At 40.3% G+C, this 21,949-nt stretch overlaps 1 protein-coding gene across 1 annotated transcript in view; it reads left to right on the top strand.

The window, feature by feature from the left end:
- Positions 1 to 2,485: 2,485 nt before the first annotated feature.
- GTDC1 (glycosyltransferase like domain containing 1) overlaps positions 2,486 to 21,949 on the top strand; it is a 133,114-nt gene continuing 113,650 nt past the window's right edge. The window contains exons 1-2 of the mRNA XM_074145569.1: positions 2,486 to 2,810; positions 4,137 to 4,347. Of these exons, the coding sequence (XP_074001670.1) occupies positions 4,166 to 4,347 (182 nt within the window). The 5' untranslated portion in view covers positions 2,486 to 2,810; positions 4,137 to 4,165. The remainder of the gene's footprint in view (positions 2,811 to 4,136; positions 4,348 to 21,949) is intronic.

Consider the following 21,949-nt stretch of genomic DNA (forward strand, 5'->3'; position numbering starts at 1 on the left):
TGTAGCCCCCTTATATATAAGGTTATTAGGTTATGTGTAAGGTTATAAGATGCTGAACCACGTGTGCTCTGGATACGGCGGTGGAATAAATTTCTCATACGTGTGGGACTGTAACCGTTAAAACAATCATTACTGAAACCATATACCTTGTTTCCTGTAACTAATAGCAGTTCTCTACCTATGGAATATATTAACAATTATTCCTTTGGTTTTGGATTGTTGCTCAACTATTTTGTTGGACAGATATTTAAACATGATCTGCAATTTATGTTGTCCGGATACGTCAATGAACGGAGCTAATTATGGCTTTCTGATGCGAGCTCTGCTGATGTTTGTGAAACCACACTTCTGTTTATAAGACAGAGTGAATGTATGTTCTTCAATAAATCATGGAAAATGATGAGTTTTCTCTACCTAGGTTGGTTAACAAAGATCTTTTACTTGATGTTCACCTGGAGTTTGAAAAGAAGCAATGGTTTCTGTGGCTAGTTGAACAGTTAATTCTTCCGTGCCATTAACGTAAATATTTGTTTATTACTCTATGGTACTTAGAATTTCTTTTAAAGGAAAATTATTGGGTCAGACAGCAGTGGCCTGCTTAGGGGCTCCATCGCTTGCTGTTTTTCTGCAATGTGCTCACCGTGTGGTAGAGCTGAAGCGAATGACAAAGGTCCTGGATGAATGTCACTGTGAGATGCTGCCTTTGAAGACAGCACCTAATCGTCTACCTAAATGTCTCAGTATTTAATATACCTCTGTATTAGTCATGTCGTTTTTGACACTGGGGAGGGTTTTCTTATTTCAGATACTTTCTTACTGATATATGTCCTGAAGAATATGCTCTATGTTTGGTAGAGGCAGAATAACAGGTTTTTAAATCCAAGGGTGCTGGAGAAACACCCAGGATCACTGGCTCCGGAGAGGAAACACCATAATGAGAAAGGGGAAGCAGTTCTGGTTTTCTAATATTTGTTGTTTTCTTTGAAATGGGAAAAAGAATACCTGGAGTGATTTATATTTAATTGAGGATTGTGTTCCATCAGATACGGTGAGTGTTCTCACGCCATTTATCAGCTGTGTCTTTTCCAGACCTCCGAGGAGAATATGGTACATATTTACCTTCACTTGGCTAGGGCAAGGGAAATAAAGCAAAAATAATGGATGTTATTTTTGTTTTGTGAACAAAACTGGAAGTCGTGTGGGTGAAATATGAGGTAAATGACTGTGCCCTACCTCCTCTGTGCCTTTTTGAAATACAAGAAATTATTAGTTATATGTAATGAAATTTCCTTTGCGTTATCGGTGTGTCTTTTTAAAACAGAAGATTTATTGACTTTTTCATTGCTCCGGTTTAGTCAATCCCTGAAGTCAATGTGATATATATTGTTCTGCCGTTATTCTTTAGTAGTTTCATATTTAAGTAGCATCTTGTTTAAAAAAAAAAAAAAAAAAAGTGAGAGAACAAAACGTGCCAGATACTGCTCTTCATATAACTTTTTTTTTCCTAAATTGAATTTGCTGTGTATTGCTGGTGATGTATACAGGTCATGCCACGCTAGAATCCTACAAGTGCTAGTGAGAATTTTAACAAGCGGTACCTAAATTTTGGGGGTGTTTTCTTATAAAACTTTTGGGGTGGGGTGGGGGAAAGGTGTTGTTTCTGGTTTTCACCCACTCGTGCTGCTGCCGTGGGGTCTACGGGTGTTACTGCGAAGAAATTAGGCAGCGAGAACCATCTCACACCCACTCCACAGTGCATCCGCGATTTCAACCCCCTTTTCCTGATGTAAACAGCCAAAGGGAGTTTATTGTATGGCGATATTTGTGTAGTATTTCCACGACGCGTTTTTATTGCCAGATCTAAAGGCAGGATAAAGGCAGAAGAACCGAAATGTCAGGATCTTTAAGCAAGAAGGGAACCTGAGAACTGCAAAAGTCTCTTCCCGTCAGCACGTACAGTCATTCCCCGTCCCCGTAAGGGATGTACAGTGAAAACTGTTGCAAAACACAACCCGCGAGCGCGTTGTCGAGTCAGCTAAACCTAGCGATAAAACCGGTTTCGGAACGCGTCTGGTGAAGTGCAATTCGATCAGATATTTCGCGAAGGGATTACTTTATTACTGATCCCGCTAATGATTTGTAAATTAACTGCAGCTCATTCTCCCCGAGTGACTGACTCGGTGCCATTTACCAACTTTTCACGTACCCCCTTTTTTGGGGGGCTGAAGTTGCAAAATGCTTCCCTTTGAGTTAAATTTTCGGTGACATTTGATGATGAGCGTAGCATGATTAATTACAAATTGTTCTTTAGGTGAATAGTGCAGATTCTAAAACACAGCTTGTGTTTTTATAGCAGTTATTACCCTGCAGGCTCCGAAAGGGCTTTGGAGCACGGAGGATGATTTCCGTTACATCATTGTAAATTCAGAAAACGTCAGTGATCTCAAAAGTGTGATTTTTTTTTTTTTTTTTTTTTTGAAATTAGGTCAGTGGAAAAGACATCAGAATCTGCTTTGCTACCTGAAAAGAAGCAAGTTCCAAAATGGAGTGAAGTCTCTGCTTCCAGAAAGAAAGACCATCATTTTTTCTTTGGAAAGGAACTTATTTGTCCAAAAAAATTTAATTTATTTGACACAGTATGAGGGAGTGAATAATAGAGCAAATTATAACCTGAATCCAGGCTGGATTATGGCAAGGAAGTCAGAGCACGGAATACTTTTTCTCTTCTTGATTGATCTGTAATGACCAAGGAGATCTACGTGGGTGATTCAGCTTGTACCATGATGAGCCAACGACTCAAAATTCTAGAGGTTTCGTTTATTTTTGTCTCCCACTTAAATTTATTCAGTGTTTGGATTTTTTTTTTTTTTTTTGTTGGTTAGTTGATCTTTTGACAGCTGCAGTGCACTTACAAGGCTTTTGTTTGTTTGTTTTCTACCCCGTGATTAGAGAATACACAATTTTTTTAACCTTAACTTGAATTTCAGTAAATTTCAAGGTTGAGGTGATGATTGAGATTTTCTGGAGAGTGTGTCACTCTCTGTTGAATTCTCACTTTTTGTCACCAGAGGCTTTGAGAAGATAAGGATTACAGTCTGAAACCACTAGAAATTACAGGTCAGGAAGTGGATGTACGGTCTTGCATCAAACGTGAAGCCCGAGCAAACAATTTTAATGGCGAGTTTTCCCTCGTTAGGGTGTATTGAGAAGGGAAACCATCAGAGAGGCAGTCGTGGATGGTGAATTACCTTTCAGGTTTTTGTTTTCAGCTTTTGTATGTGATTGGTTTTGCTCAAAGCATCCGAAAAGCGGCTTTTTCGGTACCCGCCCCCCGCTTCCCCGCCCCAGGTCGGTGACTCATGAAGGAGATGAGCAATAGTCACAGGGCTTTCGTCTTTCCCTTCACTTTGGGCAGCACGTTTTGCATCCTGTTTGTGAGCAGCTCGGTGGGTTCTCATCTGAGAGCTTCCTTAAGCCTATGGTACTCTTTTTTTTTTTTTTTTCCTCCCAGCCCTTTCAGAGGACTCGGGGGGAAAAAAAATAACATGATTTACATCTCCTGTAGGGTCCCGGTGTGATGCTGGGGTGGGCATCCTGAGTCCCAGTGATGCAGGAGGGAGTCCTGGGGTGATGCTTTAAGTCACCTGAATTAATCAGCAACTCCTGGGGCTGAAGTGTGTTTGAATTGTTCTTTAGTTTTATCTACCACCAGGAAAAGCAGGCAACCTATGAAAAAAAAGAATAAACTACTTTCTAACCTGTGAAAGAATTGTACATGTGTATTTAAGAGTGTTTAAAGTAAAGCTGCTTTTGAATATCTGATTGAAAGCAAAACAATAAATTCAAAATACAGTATTTTTTTAAAGTCCTGCACATTTTGATTCATTTAAAATTTACAAACAGTATCTTTTAATGGTTGAAACTAATAGGTGTGACAATTTTATCATCATAATTGCTAAGAGTGGCCTTTTCTGAAGTAAACTCATTAATATAATATGAAGGATTAATTTCACGGGAGAAATGAAGACACAGTAAGGCCTTGCAATATGTTTCTGCTTTTTCCTATATCCTTTGCTTAAGCAAAATAAACCAAGGTGTATTTCTAAAGCAAAATATTTCTCTGTTGTCATTTTCAGCATCCAGACGTTTCTGAAGTACTTGGGAAATGAGTGTTCTTCTCATCGAAGCCTTTTATGGTGGTTCCCACAAGCAGCTGATGGACCTTCTCCAGGAGGAGCTCCAAGAAGACTGTGTCCTCTGTACGCTCCCTGCCAAAAAGTGGCATTGGAAGGCAAGGACTGCGGCTCTTTATTTCATGCAAACGGTGCCAACAAGTGCTAATTACAGGTAACCCAGGAGTCGAATCATTTCTAAGCTCAAATTACAGACCTTCAGCCAGGTCTCTTGAGCTGACCCTTCGGTTATGTTCATGCAAGTCTACGTGCACGAGCGAATGGAGACTTGCAGTGGATAATGCAAGTTTTTCTTCTTGCACTGACTTTTTGGGGTATAATTGGGAAATTACTGTCATGTTTTTGAGTTTCCTGCACTATTTTGTCTTGCATTGCTTGTCTTTGAGAGTCTCTAAGACTGCAAGTATGTGGATACCTGTTTGTGCATACATGTATATGTACATCTTATTTTAAAATTATCAGGTGAATTCAGTAATACTGAAAGGTTTAAACTGTGCTTCACGGATTAGGTTGAAGGATGGCCCAGATGTGAACGCTGCAAGCTTCCTCCCTTGCCCTCCCATGTATCCGTTAGCAAGTCTGATTTATCGGAGTGTACTCCTCGGGTTGACCTGGAGGATTAAGGGAGCAGTTTTATCTTAATGACGGTCCGGTTCCGTAACGTGCCAGCAGCTCTGGATGTCAATTTTGCATTTATGTAAGTGGCAAATTCCTATCAGCCAGAACCTGGGCTGATAAAAGCGGGCTATTTAGGTCGACAGATAGCTGTCCTGGAGTGAGAATCAGTCACTCCAGAACCAAGCGGTCTTCAGACCCAAGGATTTCCCTTGGGCTACCTGATGGTTTGAGATGTGATAAGGTGATGGGATTTGAGCGGTGGCGTATTGTGGAGCGGAGCCTGGGTAACGAGTGAGCCCTCGTTTGACTTTACACCATCAGACCATTGGTGCATGGGGATGTTTTAGCCCAAGCGGCTGCTTTTTGGTCGTAGAATGAACTTCAGCAGGACCCTGAGCGCGCCAACTGGTTACAGTCCAGAACCAGATCAGGTATTTGTTACCAGGAGCAGGTAGACGTAGTTGGCTGGGGAAGAAATATCATTTTTCAAGAGTAGATCTTGTGCTACAGAAGGCTGCGTTTGAACGGTGTCACCCAACACAAGGTCTAATCCGTCTTGGAGAGCACACTATATAAATGTACACCTTTTTCCGTGCTTCTGGCTTGCATTTAAAATAAGATCCCATCCCAAGCCAAATGTTATAATTAATTTTCCCCAGTTTGCCTTGTGCGAGGCATTTAGCGTTGGTTTCCTCTTGCAACAATTTTGTTTTGGAGGAGTCTACATGACAAACTGTTATGTAAATTTGTCTTGTATCGCAACCGCATCCTCCAACGCATCGCAATGTTATCTGTGTTCCTTCAAGGTCAGCAGCCCAAGCTGTCCGGCACTAACTCTATTAAACTAATCAGACATCACTCATAGACATACACTTCATTAGTTTAACTTACAGTTACATTGACCTAAGATAACTTCACTTCAATTTGTCAAGTAACCCACATCTTGGGGGAAGGGGGAGGGAATGACAACAACAAAAAAAAACCCCACCCAAAACCCCACAAAAAAACCAACCACCCAACAAAAAAAAAACAAAAAAACCCCCCCAAAAAAAACCCCTCAACCCAGCAGCTTGAAAACTCACTTGGAAGTTAATAAACTTGCAATCTGTCATAGACTTATGTGCAAATATAACCTTTACTGACAGCAAATAAATCTGATCTAACCAATAGAGCATCTTAAAGAGAGGGAAGCTTTTTTCTTGGCTGTTGCTGGTGGGGTTTGATCAGACGGAATCGAACAGTCAAAGTTCACAGAGATGTGATATTTAAAATAAGAGTATGTACCCTTATTCCTGGCAGGCAGGAGAGAATTTTTAGGAACGAGGGCTGATGTGACTGGTGAGAAGAGAACTCATTAGAGGTACCTTCTACTTTCCTTGCACATTTTAAATGTTTGTTTTGCAATTGACTGTTTCGAGTATTTTATTAAATTGAAAGTATAAGTGCATCAGACTACAGCCTAATGAGGCTGACTACTCTCTCCTGTTAGAAAAAAAGGCTGATTAAAATTAACATTGATTCTTCGATTTCTAGCTTGCTAGTAAGCACTAAAGATCTGCTTCCCAGGTAGTAGTTTAAGACAAAATTCTCATTGCAAACTGGCAGGAGTGTGTGTTTTGAGTTACGCATTTTAATATTTCATCCTTCTTGGGAGGTTGTGGGAAATACCCAATTTGCATTATTTATAATATTGACATTATTTGTAGAATAAAAATATTCTTTTACCAGTGATTTTCATAAATGTGACGCTTCATAAACACCTTGTTTCTATTTGTGTATTTAATAATAGAGAAAAGTCACAAATATTTCCAGTGCAAACACTTCCGGAGCTGCATCACTAAATTTTTCATGTCAAGGTGTACTTTATTTCAAGATGTATGAGAAATGATGGTACTAATGATGTACGAGAAATGATGGTACTAAGCCTGATATTGCTGTACAACTATACAGCTATTATATATATATGTTTTGAAAGATCTATACTTTTAGACGTTTGAGCTGATTATGGGAAGGAAGCAGGTTTGTTAGCTTTCAAGTGATGTTCAGTGAGTTAAGGATCAGTCTCAAAAAGCGCTTTTGAAGCGAAGTATGCGGTGCAGAATCATGGATGTTAAATTCAGGTGCTCTGCAGTGACCAGAGAATTCATGTGATGAACTTGCAAATACTTTTATGGGAGAAGAGACGTGTACTCCCTTGAGCGAGAATTAAAGCTGAATCGGTAACAAGCGGTCCATCTAAGGTTACTTTTGTGAAGTTGTACTTGGTGTGTAATAAAATGGTGTTCCTGTGCAAGAACGAGAACGTTTCCCCAGAATTGTCACTGGGAGAAGGCATCCTCACCCTTCAAGGGCGTAGAAGATATCAGACGCTTAGTATTTTATTTGCAACACTGCATGGATTTATATTAGTTCCCTGATGCTGTGCTGTGTTTCTCTAGGGAAAAAAAAAAAAAAAATGTTGCTTTTCTGTGTTCATTCTTCATTGTGCAGAGCGTCGTTAAACCAGGTCCCGTCTTCCTTCATTTCCTTAAAGATGGAGACCCCCCTGTCTGGGGGTTCTAATTGACCCCCCCTGTCTGGGGGTTCTAATTGACAAGTGGCTGAATATGAGCTGGCAGTGTGCCCAGGTGGCCAGGAAAGCCAACGGCATCCTGGCTTGTATTAGAAACAGCGTGACCAGCAGAAGTAGGGAGGTGATTGTGCCCCTGTACTCAGCACTGCTGAGGCCACACCTGGAGTATTGTGTCCAGTTTTGGGCACCTCAATACAAGAGAGATATCGAGGTGCTGGAGCGAGTGCAGAGGAGGGCAACGAAGCTGGGGAAGGGCCTGGAAAACAAATCCTATGAAGAGCGGTTGAAGGAGCTGGGACTGTTTAGTCTGAGGAAGAGGAGGCTGAGGGGAGACCTCATCGCTCTGTACAACTACTTGAAAGGACACTGTAGAGAGGTTGGTGCTGGTCTCTTCGCACAGGTAACTAATGACAGAACGAGAGGGAATGGCTTCAAGCTGCAACAGGGTAGGTTTAGACTGAACATTAGGAAAGAATTTTTCACAGAAAGAGTGGTCGGGCATTGGAACAGGCTGCCCAGGGAGGTGGTTGAGTCACCATCCCTGGATGTGTTTAAGAGACGTTTAGATGTGGTGTTGGGGGATATGATATAGGGGAGAACTTTGTAGGGTAGGGTAGATGGTTGGACTCGATGATCCCAAGGGTCTCTTCCAACCTGGATTATTCTATGATTCTATGAAAGGAGGACGGAAGCCCTGATGAACGGGGAGGATCAGGCAGCGGCGAGTCCCTCCAGCTTGGAAGGCCATAAGGAGAGATTTTAAAGGTGGCACACTTGGCTAGTAAACTTGAGATGGTCTCGTGTATTGATGTACAGCAGCCACAGAACTGAGCATTTTTAAGAGCTTGCTTAATTGCTGTACAGAGACTCACATGACTCTTCCTTAATTGGCAAGAAGGTGTCTGTTTGGACGTTCCTTTTAATACAAGGAGTTTCATTCTTGTGGTGCCAATTTCCAAATCGCAGCATTTGAAATGCACTGAGAAAGGGCAGAAGTACTGACTGCTTTCTTTAGCCAAGTTTTTCAACAATTAGAGAGTTTGCAGTCGATGGAATATTATCGTCATCATTCTGTAAATTGGGAGGGTCCAGCAGAGAGACGTGACCTCCTCAGGCTGCTGGCAGTCTCCAGAGCTGCTGTGTTGTCTTCTTTGTCTCCCAACTTGCTTCAGACAGCTTAAATTCTTTGATAAATGTAGATGTCTGGTCTTGTCTGGAGTTGTTTTCCATAGCCCGTAGTGACTATTCAGTAACTCTGGAAAGCACATAACAAAAATTAATTTTTTTAAGCCTTTTTAGTCCTTAACTCGAGGAAAGTTCTCAAATATGAAAATACTGTTGGAGAATTTAAAGAGGAGAAATAGAAAGGTGACTTTTCTTTGTAATTGTATTCTTTATTACCACAAACAATCTCTGAAATTTCAAATAGTAAAACAGTTGATATGACGCGCTAGACAAAAGCATTTTATATTTTAGGGACTGTCCTCTACAGAAAGTAATTCAAAACCCCGAAAAGATAGTAGTGTAAGACTTTGATCTGCAAAACGGGGAGACTAAATGCAGCGTAGCTTCCAGTTTGTTTTTAATAGCACTGCTAGATTATTTTAAATATATATATATATAAATATTATGTGTAACATTCAGTATTGCCCCCCAGGTAGCTGTTCATATGAATAAAGATTTTATTCGTAACAGACTCTTGCCCTGAAATACCCCTAGGGTAAGTGTTAGCATATATATACCCCTTGATATTTGACAGCTATATTTTAAAGACAAACTCTGTGGTTTTTTACATTTTACAAAGGAGAAAACAAATCATTGTTTTCAATTAATAGAGCTCTGAAAAAAACCCCAACCAACTGGGGGGGGTGGTGGTGTTCAGTAACGTAGAGTATATTCCAACAGTAGATGATGTAGATTTGTTTGTTTGTTTTTTTTTAAAAAAAAAACAACCTGTTAAGACTACTAGGTTTAGGATTGTTTCAGATCTGATGCTTTCATTCGGTTCTATAAGGAGAAAATGCGTTATTAGAGAGCGAATTCTTTACTGACTGATGGGCTGGTGTCGCGTAAATGTCCTCTTCAAACCGGTGATCGCTGTGAATTTTTATTCCAATGAACAGTTCGGCCCCACTGAAAACATAACACAGTTTACATGTGTGAGGATTCGTAAACTGGAGAACTTACTGTTTTCTAGGTATTTTCTTTAAAAAAAAACCAAAAACAAACCCCAAACCTGTAAGTAATATGTCCCGGGGAAGACATTTGAAGATGTGAATTGGAGCAAGGCAGGGCAAATCTAAACCATTTAATTGAAGTTGAATACACAGATGCCCATTTGTGCTGGGAACAGTTCTTTTTTCTTACATCTTGATGTCAAATACTTTAAGTGCAGCTTTATATAATCTTTGTTGGAAGTGGAATGATTTTCCCTATATTAGAGGTCTTCCCAGCATTTGGCTCTAATACCTTTTAGGTGAGAAATAAATAAATTGTATGTGTGAGTAATATGTTAGTTAAATAAAAGATAAGCACATACCTGTAAATTAAAAAGCAATCTTTACCTGATACTGTTTTTTTGACATATTTGATGGTGTTTGCTTCTCTATATAGGTGAATAAAGCTCGGTATCAACTATATTTGGTATATAAATACCAAAACTTGGTATTTATGGTATCGGCTACTAAGAGTGTGTGTTTTGATCTCGTTGCTCAACTTCATTACATTTGAAGATGGGATCTGGCTCACCTTCTTGGAACTGCTGAATAATTTTGTGCTCAGAGCTCTCTTAAGTTTCAAGCCATTTCTTTGTTGCTCAGTATATGATTAAAAAGTGTGTGTGTGTGTTTTAACTGCAGTTTTATGTCGGATGCAGTGGAACGTGCTCCTAAAGAATAGACTGGTGAGTTGTCCTTTGAGTAGTTGATAGACAGGCATGAAGAAATAAGGTGACTAGAGCCAATATCCCCTAAAGACGGGGTTCAGGTCTTATCTTTGATTAAAAATACGATGTGGATGTAACGTATTTCTGTAACCTCACTGATGGATATAAATAAGACGGCTTTACCTAGAGATGTCCCAACAAGGAATAACAGAAATTCTTCATTCAAAGCAGGAAAGCGCATTGAAAGGAGGGTACAGGAGACACTACTTTGTCCCATTCTCCTCTTTCACCTTCTTTAATTTCAGAAGTGCTAAACTCGAGTGCATTATTTTTTTATTTTTTTTTTTTTAAACAAATCGGTTGAGTTCACTAAGGTCAGTTCACACGGGCTCATGCAAACCCATCCACGCTCATCCTGCCCACGCTTTGCAGTAGCTGGTTGGGACTGGGGGGGGGGGGGGGCGCCCAGATGGCCGTCCTAACGCCACGTCGAGCCTAAACCAAGAAACCCCACCGAGACAGAAGAGACACAGGCGCTGTGTACTGAGCTAAAACAACTTGGTGACTTCTGACCAGAGCTGGCTGGGGTCCAGCCAGCTTAAAATGTAAGCAAAGAGAATATCCGGCCATATGGAATGGCATGAAGCTCCACCACTTATCGCAGATGACGCCCTCCACTTCTGTAGCCCTGGATAATACAGGGTGTCCCGGTGTGAAATTCTCTCCGATGAGGGAGAACTTGGAGCCCATCTGATGCTGGGAAGTACGTAAACGTGGGAACGTACACCTAAAACTGGGGTTTGGGTGATATTTTAGGTTAATACCGCCCAAAATCTGCTCTGAAAACTTCTTCTGAAAACAATAACTTTCAAAGTAAACTTCTAAAGAACCTCGTCTAATTGCAGAATGATTTTTATCACAACATCACTATAAAGCAATGCTTTGATAAAGTTCAAAATAAGGTTTAAATTCTACAATTGATTTTTTTTTTTTTGTTTTAATCAGGAAGATACTGTAAATAAAGGTAAATAAGTAAGTAATTGGGTAAATGATTGGGTAAAAAATTAAGTAATCCACTAAAAAATTAAGGTCTAGGGGCAAGATCATTTCTCATTGAGGATAACAGCGCTGCTGTGGTGTCTCTGCTTACAATTAGTCTGCTAAAATTTCCTTTTCGGTATGACGGAGAGAGGCTGCCTGAAAGTTTTCACGAAGCCAGCGAAGGAGGTGGGATCTCCTTTGTCGGGGAGATTAATTACCTTCCTGCCGCCACGCAGAGGGGCCAGAAACGCCGTTCTGGTGCTCCAAGTCATCGTACGTTACGGCAATTTAAGAGCAAATATTTTTATTTTCAGGTCTGGCTGCCTAAAAACTTGGGCGGAGGAACCCAATAACGCCAAAAAGCCCCCTTTTTTTTAAGAAACGGGGCAAATAATTCCCTAAGTAAAACTACCTGAAATTTATTCAGGCAGACAGCGACGTGATCTTAAACATTCACTTTGCATTAATCAACTTTGCCTCAGATAAAACGCTGGCAGATGGTAGCTATTCGTTTTAAAAGTGACAGGTTTTCTTTACGTTTTTGTTTTTTTTCTTTTTTTGTGTGTGTGTGTGTAAACCCCCCCACATGCCGCTTCCCTCCAAAAACTTGAGTTATTTCATTTGTCTAGTGTGGGTTTTTTTTTTTTAATATAAATTCTCATTATTAGGCAATTTCACCATTTGGATAGTTAAAAGAGGTTTTAGATTAATTTAAATCCAGGTTCCTTCCTTTGAACTCAGTGAAAGGATATATAGGGTATCAAATTTGGCAGAAATAAGATGGGAATGATGAACGAGATGGAAGGAAAGGGGAGGACACTGGTTGGGACCATTGGGTGATCTATAGAAAGTGCTGGTGTGAAATGGCAGTTGTCTGTTGGATTTGCTGAAATTCCAGAAAAAATCCAGAAAAATAAGCCAAGGGAAAGAACAGTCTGGTTTTTCAAACTCTGGCATGTGTTTTCCTTTATGTTCTCAAGTGCCGGGTGAAATCTTTATTTTTCTTTCTAAAATGAATTTTATGAATCACCTGGAGAATTGATATTTACATTGCTGGCAGTAAAATGTAATGAAATTGTGCATTATGATTCAGTATTTCTACACTTAGGATTTTAATGGGTATTTTATCTGTCCTTTTAAATGCTTGCTGTGTATATATTTTATTTCTAGATTAGTTATGGATTACATTTCTATTTTCAAATAACAAACATACAGCACTATATTATAAAGAACACGATACTTTCTACAATTCATTGTCATTCTCATCCATAACACTAATTTGATCTTCCAAAGGGAAAGAAACAAAGCTTTTGGTTTGTGTCTAATAGAAATACCAAGATTCTACTATTTTTCTTCTTTTTTCTGTGCTGCTTTTTTCCTAATCTCAAATATTTTTTTTTTTTGCATGTAAATAGTAAATGATACAAATTTTATCAGATACTTTGTTTGCATATGATTTGGATTTATAGCTTTATATTCCAGTATCGTAAATAACTACGTTTCTTAATAAGTGCTCACAGCTTGGCTGGATTTTGTGAAATGAAAAGGAATTTTAAGTTGAGCAAACTGTTTTTAGCAAAACAGTTTTAGGAGAAGACTTACATTAACACCAATTTTTTTTTTTTTTTTTTTTTTTTCCCAAGTGTTTACCTGACCCAATCACGTTGAAGTCTGAAAGTCTTGGTTCAGGTTGCTGGGGACTTCTCAGTTGCCTGCCTGCAGCAGAGCAGGAACTAGTCACCGACTTACCTGGTTACCTCTAGTTACCTGCTTCAGCCCGAGCACCTGGACCCTGCTCAGCTGGTTTCTCTTCCATTCCTGCCACAACTGCTCACCTTGTCTCCGTTGACTGGTGAGGCCCCACCTCAAACTCGAGGTGGTTGGACTCGATCTGAAAGATCCCTTCCAACCTACAAATTCTATGATTCTATGAATATTGTGATCAGTTTTGGGCTGCTCACTACAAAAAGACATTGAGGGGCTGGAATGTGTCCAGAGAAGGACAATGGAGCTGGTGAGGGGTCTGGAGCACAAGTCTTATGAGGAGCAGCTGAGGGAACTGGGGTTGTTCAGCCTGGAGAAAAGGAGGCTGAGGGGAGACCTTCTTGCTCTCTACAACTCCCTGAAAGGAGGTTGTAGCCAGGTGGGAGTTGATCTCTTCTTCCAAGTAACAGGTGATAGGACAAGAGGAGATGTCCCCAGGGTGTTCACCAGGGGAGGTTTAAGATGGATATTAAGGAAAATTGCTATCAAACATTGGAACAGGCTGCCCAGGGAAGTGGTGGAGTCACCATCCCTGGAGGTATTTAAAAGACAAGTAGACATAGTGCTGAGGGACATGGGTTAGTGGTGGTTTTGGCAGTGTTAGGTTGATGGTTGGACTCAATTATCTTAAAAGGTCCGTTCCAACCTAGACAATTCTGTGATTCTGTGACCACAACTGCTGTCACCACTGGCTGGGGGCTTTCTCTGATGTGCTTGGGTGATAGAGACTGGAAGTTCAAGCAGTAGTTTTACAAATGCTTTTTCAGACCAGCTGTGGGCTTTTAGCATCTCCTGTTGGGTGTCCGTGAGTTTGTGTGGATTTTGAAGACACTGGGATGGTCCACAGTAATTCTAGAAAATGTGCCCAAGGGTGTCTTCTGCTTTTATCTCCTTGATTCCTCTGGGATTACAGCTGTATACAGATCTATAATGTGCACATGACTGTGTAGGTAGGCGTTACCTGTTAATTAGTAGCACGGCTTGATAGGGTTGTGGAGAGGGGCTAGAGTGAAGGTGGTGCTCCTGGTCCGACATCCACACAGCACGTTATTTCAGGAGTTTTTACCTCAGATCAGGTGTAGCCTGGTTCGTGAGGACTGAATGTCTGTAAGGTGAGGCTGAAGTCTGTTAAATGCTCTCTGGGAGCATCACCTCCTGCCTTTGTTTCATCTTGAGGGATCCAGTTCATAGTCTTGGAGACCACTCTGGTGTGAGCTGAGGCGTTCTAGGTGAGTGAGGTTGGGAGAGCTGCTTCAGAAATGCTCTTCTCTATCAAACTGAAATGCTAATCTAAATTGATCCACAAAATACTTGATTTGGGGGATTATGATGTCCTTTCTTCCCTAAACATACAGCATGCACCGAAGCTGGTGTTTGATTACCGTCTATGTGCCAAATGACAGTGCGATGGAATGTGTTTAATCGACGATGGATTTCTGACTCCCCCAAACCACGGTTTGATCAGTTTATTTCCTCCTCTTCCCGCTTATACTACTCAGCCCGAGTATCTTGGGAATGGTACCTGTTATTGGGATGCTTTGAAGCGTTATGATGATTAATTTACCCTCCCTTCAAAAAAATATTGAGAATCTGTGTAAATTACGTCTATTTGAATATCTTCAACAAATTCAAAGCAATTGAAAGGCTTTTTGGCTTTTTTTTTTTTTTTTTTTTTAATCTCATCATTCTATAATGAAGGTTTTTCCAATCTCCTTATTCCCTTGGATGGTGTTTTTCCTTTCTTGCCTCTGTCCTTTGTCCCTGTCTTTTCCTCCCTCCCTCCTGCACCTACGCTCTGATGGTCCAGTGGACACAGTCGTTTTAAAAAATGCTTTCCGTTGCAGAAGTGCATTTTTTTTTTTTAATTGTTTATAACCTTGCCGACTTGTTCCTCATTTTTCGTTTACTTGTTTACTTGTTCCTCATTTTTCGCTCTCTTAATTTCTATTTTACTTGTTGCACACTGGAGCTTGTGTTTCTGTCTAACAGCAACGTGAAGAAAGAACGAAGGAAGCGGCAATGGACGTTAACATCAAAAGCAAATACGTGATTTTCTTTTTGCAGACGAATTATTGGAATAATTTATACCTATTAACAGTTTGTTTCTGATAATTACTATGAGGAAAGGTGTATCTAGAGCAGGCCTAATGTTTCTTTCAAACCTATTTTACCGGATGTAACTACTTAAATTTAGTGTAAACTAATGATTTATCAAATGTTTTTTTAAAAAGGTGTAAATTATTATAAGTAAAACAATAGAAAAATTATGCCAACTTTTAATTTTGTTGCAGTTAAGTGGTATTCCTTCTATTAGTTTTGTTATCTTGTGTTTTCTTTAAGAGTGAAAATAGTTTTTGAACGTGACATATTCTGCATATAATGAAGATGTGTGTCTGTTTGGAATATGGAAAAATCTTCATGGAATTAAGTATTACATGAAATTTTTCAATGCATATAGTACTATGTATGTTCTATATGGAAGAATGAAAAAAAATAGAAGGTGAGTAATTGGAGAACATCTGCAATTTTTTTATTTATGTAAAAGAATATCCCATTTTTAATTAAAGATGGAATTTAAGAATGATAAATGGGACCATTATCTAGTAGCAGTTAGTTTGCAGGCACTTTTTTTCCCTACTGTTCCGGGGATCGCTGCAGGTTTGACAGTGCCTTTGGCTTTTGTGAGCAAAACACGTTTCCTACTCGTGGCAGAATAGTTGTAACTCACTAAACACAGAACAGTTCTCATGTGTAGCGACATCTCTAGGTTTAAGCCCTGAGGAATAGAATTATTTTAAACTCTGCGTATGCAGGAATTTCTTGGTAATCAATTTCATTAAAAACATAACAGTTAAAAATTTTATATGCCTAATGAATTTGGAGAAATAGCATTTGAGATGCTAAACTTATGCAAGAAGAGGAGATGAATTTTGGGGAAAACTGTAACGAAGGAGTTACCTTTTATTTTTATTTTTTATTTTTTATTTTAGTGAATTGATTTCTAAATTAACTTAAAAGGAGAATTCTCTTGCTATAACTATGCTGTAATAAATGGTAGGTGAACCCAAATTAGATGTTATTTTTGAAGGAAATACTCTACATCGTAGGGTTTACGGTGCCAGACACAGCTTCTGTCTGCCTTGTAGCCGCTGACAACAAGAGGAATGTGTGCTTTAGACCTGGTTTCCTTCAAGGATCTCCAGTTCCTCTTGACACAGGCTGAGGCTCATGTTGGAGGTTAATAGGTGGATGGAGAAGGGTGAAGGTTTTGATTAGATAGATTGCAGGGATGCTCTAAAAACAGTCTATTTTGCCACATTTGGCAAGTTTTTGAAGTTTTTTGGTCTTCAGAAGTAGACTGACCTTTTTCTTGTTTGTTCTTTTTTTTTTTTTTTTTCTTTATTTTAGACCTTAAATTACTTCTTAGTGCCCTCCTCCTAGATTAAAGTTGGTTCTGAATTACTGTTCTGTCCACAAGTCTTAGCCGTGTGGTATCCAAGTGGGAGGAAAAAGAAGTTGGGTAGGTGCTTTGGGAGTAACTTGAGTGAGCCCAGCATTGCCATCAGGCGTTACGCATCTCTTGGTACTTCTGACTCTCAGTTATCCCAGGAGCAAATGCTAACTTCATCCTTGCTCTTTTATCATACAGATCACGTCTGCTGACCCTGCTGGTTTTGTCTTTTCTCTTCGTTAATTTAAAAAAACTTCAGGATCCTGACTGGAAGAGAAGTTCAGTTGCTTGTGGTCAATTGACCATTGTGTTTACTGGTTGCTTTAGATGACATCTTCAAGATACCAGTCAGGATACCTGTATGGAACTTGGTTATGGAGTCCTCATAGCTATCTGCTCTAGACTGTTGCATGGCCATCTACTCAAGGCTGCATAGGTGGAGTCTGATTTGTAGTAGTGCTTACTCTTGTGAGGTTTAATGCTGGCCTTGCGAAGGATCTTGTAGCCGCAGGCTAGTGTGGAATCAGACTTTAGTGTTTTCTGTGGCTGTTGAAGCATTCAGGTCTGAAGTGCTTTAATCCCAGATCTCGGGTCTTGCCCAAGAAGACGGAAGCTCTCTAGGCAGAGGTGGTAGAGAGAAATTTCAGAACAGGAAAACCAGAGTTTATTCAAAATTGCATCATGAGTTAGAAATTATAAAATCTACCTTTTCTTCCATGTATATATTTTTTTAACATGGGGCAGAGAACCTACAGAGTGGTCTTGGGTTGAATTAATACTCGTTCTGTTGTAAAGAGACTGAGAAATACATATATTTTCATGTATGAAAACAGAAAAAAACCAAAATCTTTATTTTAAAGTTCCATGCTATGTTATGGTGAGTGGAGTATGCATTCAGTGGTAAAAAGTAGGCATCTCTACTTCTAAAATAGTAATTTCCAATGTTAACAGTTGTATGGAAGGTCACTGACAGTGTGAATTGCATTGGGGGTGGTCTCTGGGGTTCAGGTGTGTTTGAAGAGCATATTTGAAGAGTATATTTATGGTGTCTCTGTACCTCCTGCAGGCATTTTTCAAGGGGCTATTCTTATATCTTACTCGTGACTGAAGTTTTCTTAGATACTGATTGGAAAAAGGTGAAGAACATAATGGTTTTTTTCCTGTGCCTTCAAGAGGTCCATTGGTGGGTGATGAGACCGATGTGTCCAGAGCACGGATGGAGTTGGCGTGTCTGAGGGAACAGGGCGAATGAATTGGTGGCAGGGAGGGAGTTTGAGATACTTTTGTGCTTCCTGCGTTTTTAAGCAGTAAAAAGGTTGTTTCAGCTGTTGAGATGAAGCTCAGCAGCTGCTCTGCAAACCCTTAACAAAACAGGGGCCTGAATTTTCTTTCTCTCGAGCATCTGCCTCCGACCACAGATGTTGCTGGGGCTCTGCGCTTCTCTTCCCCCGTAGTCTTTGAATTACACAGTCGATATCTAGTAATAATGAGACTGTTTTTTATTGGATGAGATGGGACTCGAAGATAATACTGTTACCTATTAATTGCTAGGTACGTACTAAGACTCTGAATGATGAAGAGGGAGGTACAAAAAGTATAACAAAAAGTATAAATGCTTTGGAGCGAAGGAGACCAGCTACATGGCCCCGCTCTGGGCTGTTACAGCATCACTGTGGTATTTGCCCTTCCATTATCTCTTTAACTGACTTTTCCACAGTATATTTTGGTCCATCTCTTCTTCTTTTTCTCCCTTTTTCCTTTCTTCTCTCCACGTGGTGTGGAATTTCAAACTGTAACTTCATTAATTCTCCCGTGTAATAACTTCAATATTGTCTTTAAAATATAGAGGGGTTTATAGTGTGAGCGATGGTGTATTTAAGGTAGAATATTCCGTGGTTTTTACAGATTGCTGGTATTAACGCGCCGGAGCAGCCTTCTGACAATGAAGCCCAACCACGCTTGTTCTATTAGCTGTACTTCAGAAGTATTTGTTTAGTTTTTCCCTCAGATGGATAACCAATATGGAACATTCTGTCCACAGAAGTCTTATTAAAGAGGTTAGAGCATCCTGCTAATTAGGAAAAACTAATTAGGCAGATTGTTGCGCCCGTAACCAGAATTTTTTATTTTAATGGATTTTGAAATGCGGTGTACTCACTTTTCCTATTGTAAAATACACTTTTCATTTAAATGTCTGGAAATAGTCTTCTTGAGGAGATTCTGCACAGAGAGTAAGAAAGCAGTAACATTTTAATTTTTGAATTTAAGTAAACTGTAGAAGAATATATGCTGTAAAACTGATGGAATCATTAATCCATACCAGTTCTTTACTGCTTTGTTACCTTCCTCCTGGTAGATTTAAGGGGCTTAAGTGCCCCAAAGAGGAGTTGGATTAAGTTCATATGAAGAAACAATATAGTTTGTGGTTGTGTCAAAATGAGCCTTAGATGGTACACAAATCTCACAAATTAATCTTTGGCTACTTTAGGCTAAAATTGATTGACCATTGACCGTTTCACTGAGTCTTGGGAAGTTTTATCCTGTTTAAAGCAAGATCAAACCCGTTTGTGAGTGCTCTCAGGGTGCTGTTTTCGGACCTTGGGTCTGGAAGCTGAAAAATAAGCCCATTTTCTGCTGTGGGGTGACCTTGGGAGCAAAACCATCAGGGTCAGTTGGGTTTCATGGTTTGAGTCTTAATTCCTGATAGGTACAAATGCCCAATGCTGAGGCTTTTCCTTGTTTGGAAGGTGCCATGTGGAAAGTCTGATTTGAGATACGCTTTAAATACATATATATTTAAGATGGATTTCTCCTTAATGTCTACCTTTGAATTTTTTTTTTCATCTGTGCCTTGCAACGAACTTTAATTAGTCTTAACCTTTTTTCAGGCTTGTCATTCTGCATTTTGCAAAAGGCTTTGGCTTGTGGATGAGCCGAGAGCCGTGGGCAGTGACCTGCAGTCTGTCTCAGGACCGTCCTCTGAGATGTAATTCCAGCTGCAGATGTGGAAAATGGTGAGATGAGGTTGGCAGCCATCTGGAAGTTGGCCATCTGCTTCTTCTTGGAGAAGCAGGGAGCCAGGCGTCCTGTCCCTTTCTTGTCGTAACCTGAGTCAAGACGATTCAGAACTGAGCCTTTGAAGCCTGATTTGTGAATACTGGATGGCCAAGGGCTTGGCACTTAGTTATGTCAGGGGCTAGAAAGGGAAAAACGGACAAATACTTCTAGACAAGTAAGCACAGGAAGGACATGGACCTGTTGGAGCGAGTCCAGAGGAGGCTACGAAGATGCTCAGAGGGCTGGAGCACCTCCGCTATGAAGACAGGCTGAAAGAGTTGGGGTTGTTCAGCCTGGAAAAGAGAAGGCTCCGGGGGGACCTTATAGCAGCCTTCCAGTCCCTAAAGGGGGCCTACAGCAGAGATGGGGAGGGAATGGAGTGATAGGACAAGGGGTAACAGTTTTAAACTGAAAGAGGGGAGATTGAGATAAGATGTGGGGAAGAAATTCCTTGCTGTGAGGGTGGTGAGACCCTGGCCCAGGTTGCCCAGAGAAGCTGTGGCTGCCCCATCCCTGGAGGTGTTCAAGGCCAGGTTGGATGGGGCTTTGAGCAACCTGGTCTGGTGGGAGGTGTCTCTGCCCATGGCAGAGGGGTTGGAAATAGATGGTCTTTAAGGTCCCTTCCAACTCTAACTATTCTATGATTCTGTGATTTAGAAATGAGGTGTATGAAAGGCTGTCAGTAAAGCACTAATGTTTAAGGTCGTACAGCTCAGGTCTAGCAACATGGCAGAAGAACCCATGGAGCAAAGGGAGATGCAGCTGCTGTGCTAATTGATAGAAAAGGGACAGTAGTGTCCCATTGGGGCTTAGGGCTTCTTCTTTATTTTGCTAATGCATCAGGAAATGTGCCCAGGAAATCTGTAGGATTTTTACTGCATGAAATCAGAACTGTGAATAACAGGGACTGGAGGATGGAGTAATTAGGTCTGGTCCACCTAAAGGAAAGCCTTCCTACTTCCAGTCCACAAAAAGAAGACAAAAATAGTGCAAGACTTGTTTTTTGTGGTGTCAGCCTCTGCCACCAGCAGACCTCCTGTTCCTGGAGCGTCGGCTCGGGCTTTGGTGAGTCAGATTTATGTTCAGCGTCTGTGGTGACCTGTAGATTCACACCCTTCCATGCTCCTGCAGTTCTGTCTTCAGCCTGAAATCTGGGACTACCATCAACCAGACGGGTCTAGGTAGTCGGCATGATGTCATGTCTCTTAAGCAGTTTATGGAAGAGGGTGGAAATTTATGGCAATAAGTATTTTAGATTGTTTTTGTTTGGCTTCCTAAGGAGAAGAATTTCCATAGGTGAGAGGTTATATTGCAAGCAACTCCGCTGTATGATGTATGGGTGGTTTCAGTACATAGGAAGGTTCTCTCCATTCAGTGCCATAGGTTGAAATTGATACTCGCGCTTAATAGCTCTACAGATTCTCGTTTAATTACTGGTCGTTCTTCTGAAGTGGATGACTCATTTAGCCTTGAGGTATTCTGACCCTCCGTATAACTCTACACATACAGATTTTTGCTCCTAAGCACCACGAGAATTCCTATTATCCCTTTGCGTGTCTCGTTTCCGAGGGTAATATGGAGAAGGCGGATGGGAAATGGGGAAGAAAGAGTATTTTGAATTAATTTTAATGGGCTGTTTGGTTGGCTGTTGGTACACACCTAAACTGTGCTCATTCAGTTCTTCCTTGGAAGGGCCTGCTTGGCTCTATGGGCTATTCTTAATATTATTGGTACAATTATTAATATTATTGGTGCAATTATTAATATTATTGCTATTATTAATACTATTGCTGCAATTTTCAATGTATTATAATATTTCTAGAAGTCCGTACTTCTATATTGGTATTTTCAATTAAGCAACTATTTAATTCTGGCAGTGGGACAGCATTTCAGATGACACAGGTATCTTGCTTTTGGTTATATTTGGTGTTTAGTGAGAAATTGGTATGAAAAAAAAAAATCATTATTTCTTCTTGCTTGCCAACATACTGGTGATGAAAAGTGACTGTTCTTCCTTCTGCCCTGGCTCCAGCCCTGCATCTTTTGGGTTTGCCGTGCCGTGTCCTTGCTACGGACTTGGGGAGCCAGGGAAAGGGGGTAGAGAGGGAAGGGAAAATTGCCCACACTACAGGATTTTGGAATTTGTCTTGTTAGCTGATTTCTTTTTGAGAGCATTTGAAGTAATTTTCAGGTACCACTTGCAGAGCAGCTTTTGGATGACTCCATCTTAGTTCATCTTGGCTTTCCGCACCCCTGAAATTTCTGTATTTTACCGTGTTTCTACCATGGCAAAATGTTAAAATTAACATTAAAACCATTTCTGTTTTAATTTTCACTGGCTTTTCTTCCTGGCATTTCAGGCTGTGACA

This window comes from Numenius arquata, chromosome 3 (genome assembly GCF_964106895.1).
Source record: "Numenius arquata chromosome 3, bNumArq3.hap1.1, whole genome shotgun sequence".
Taxonomy (NCBI): Eukaryota; Metazoa; Chordata; class Aves; order Charadriiformes; family Scolopacidae; genus Numenius; species Numenius arquata.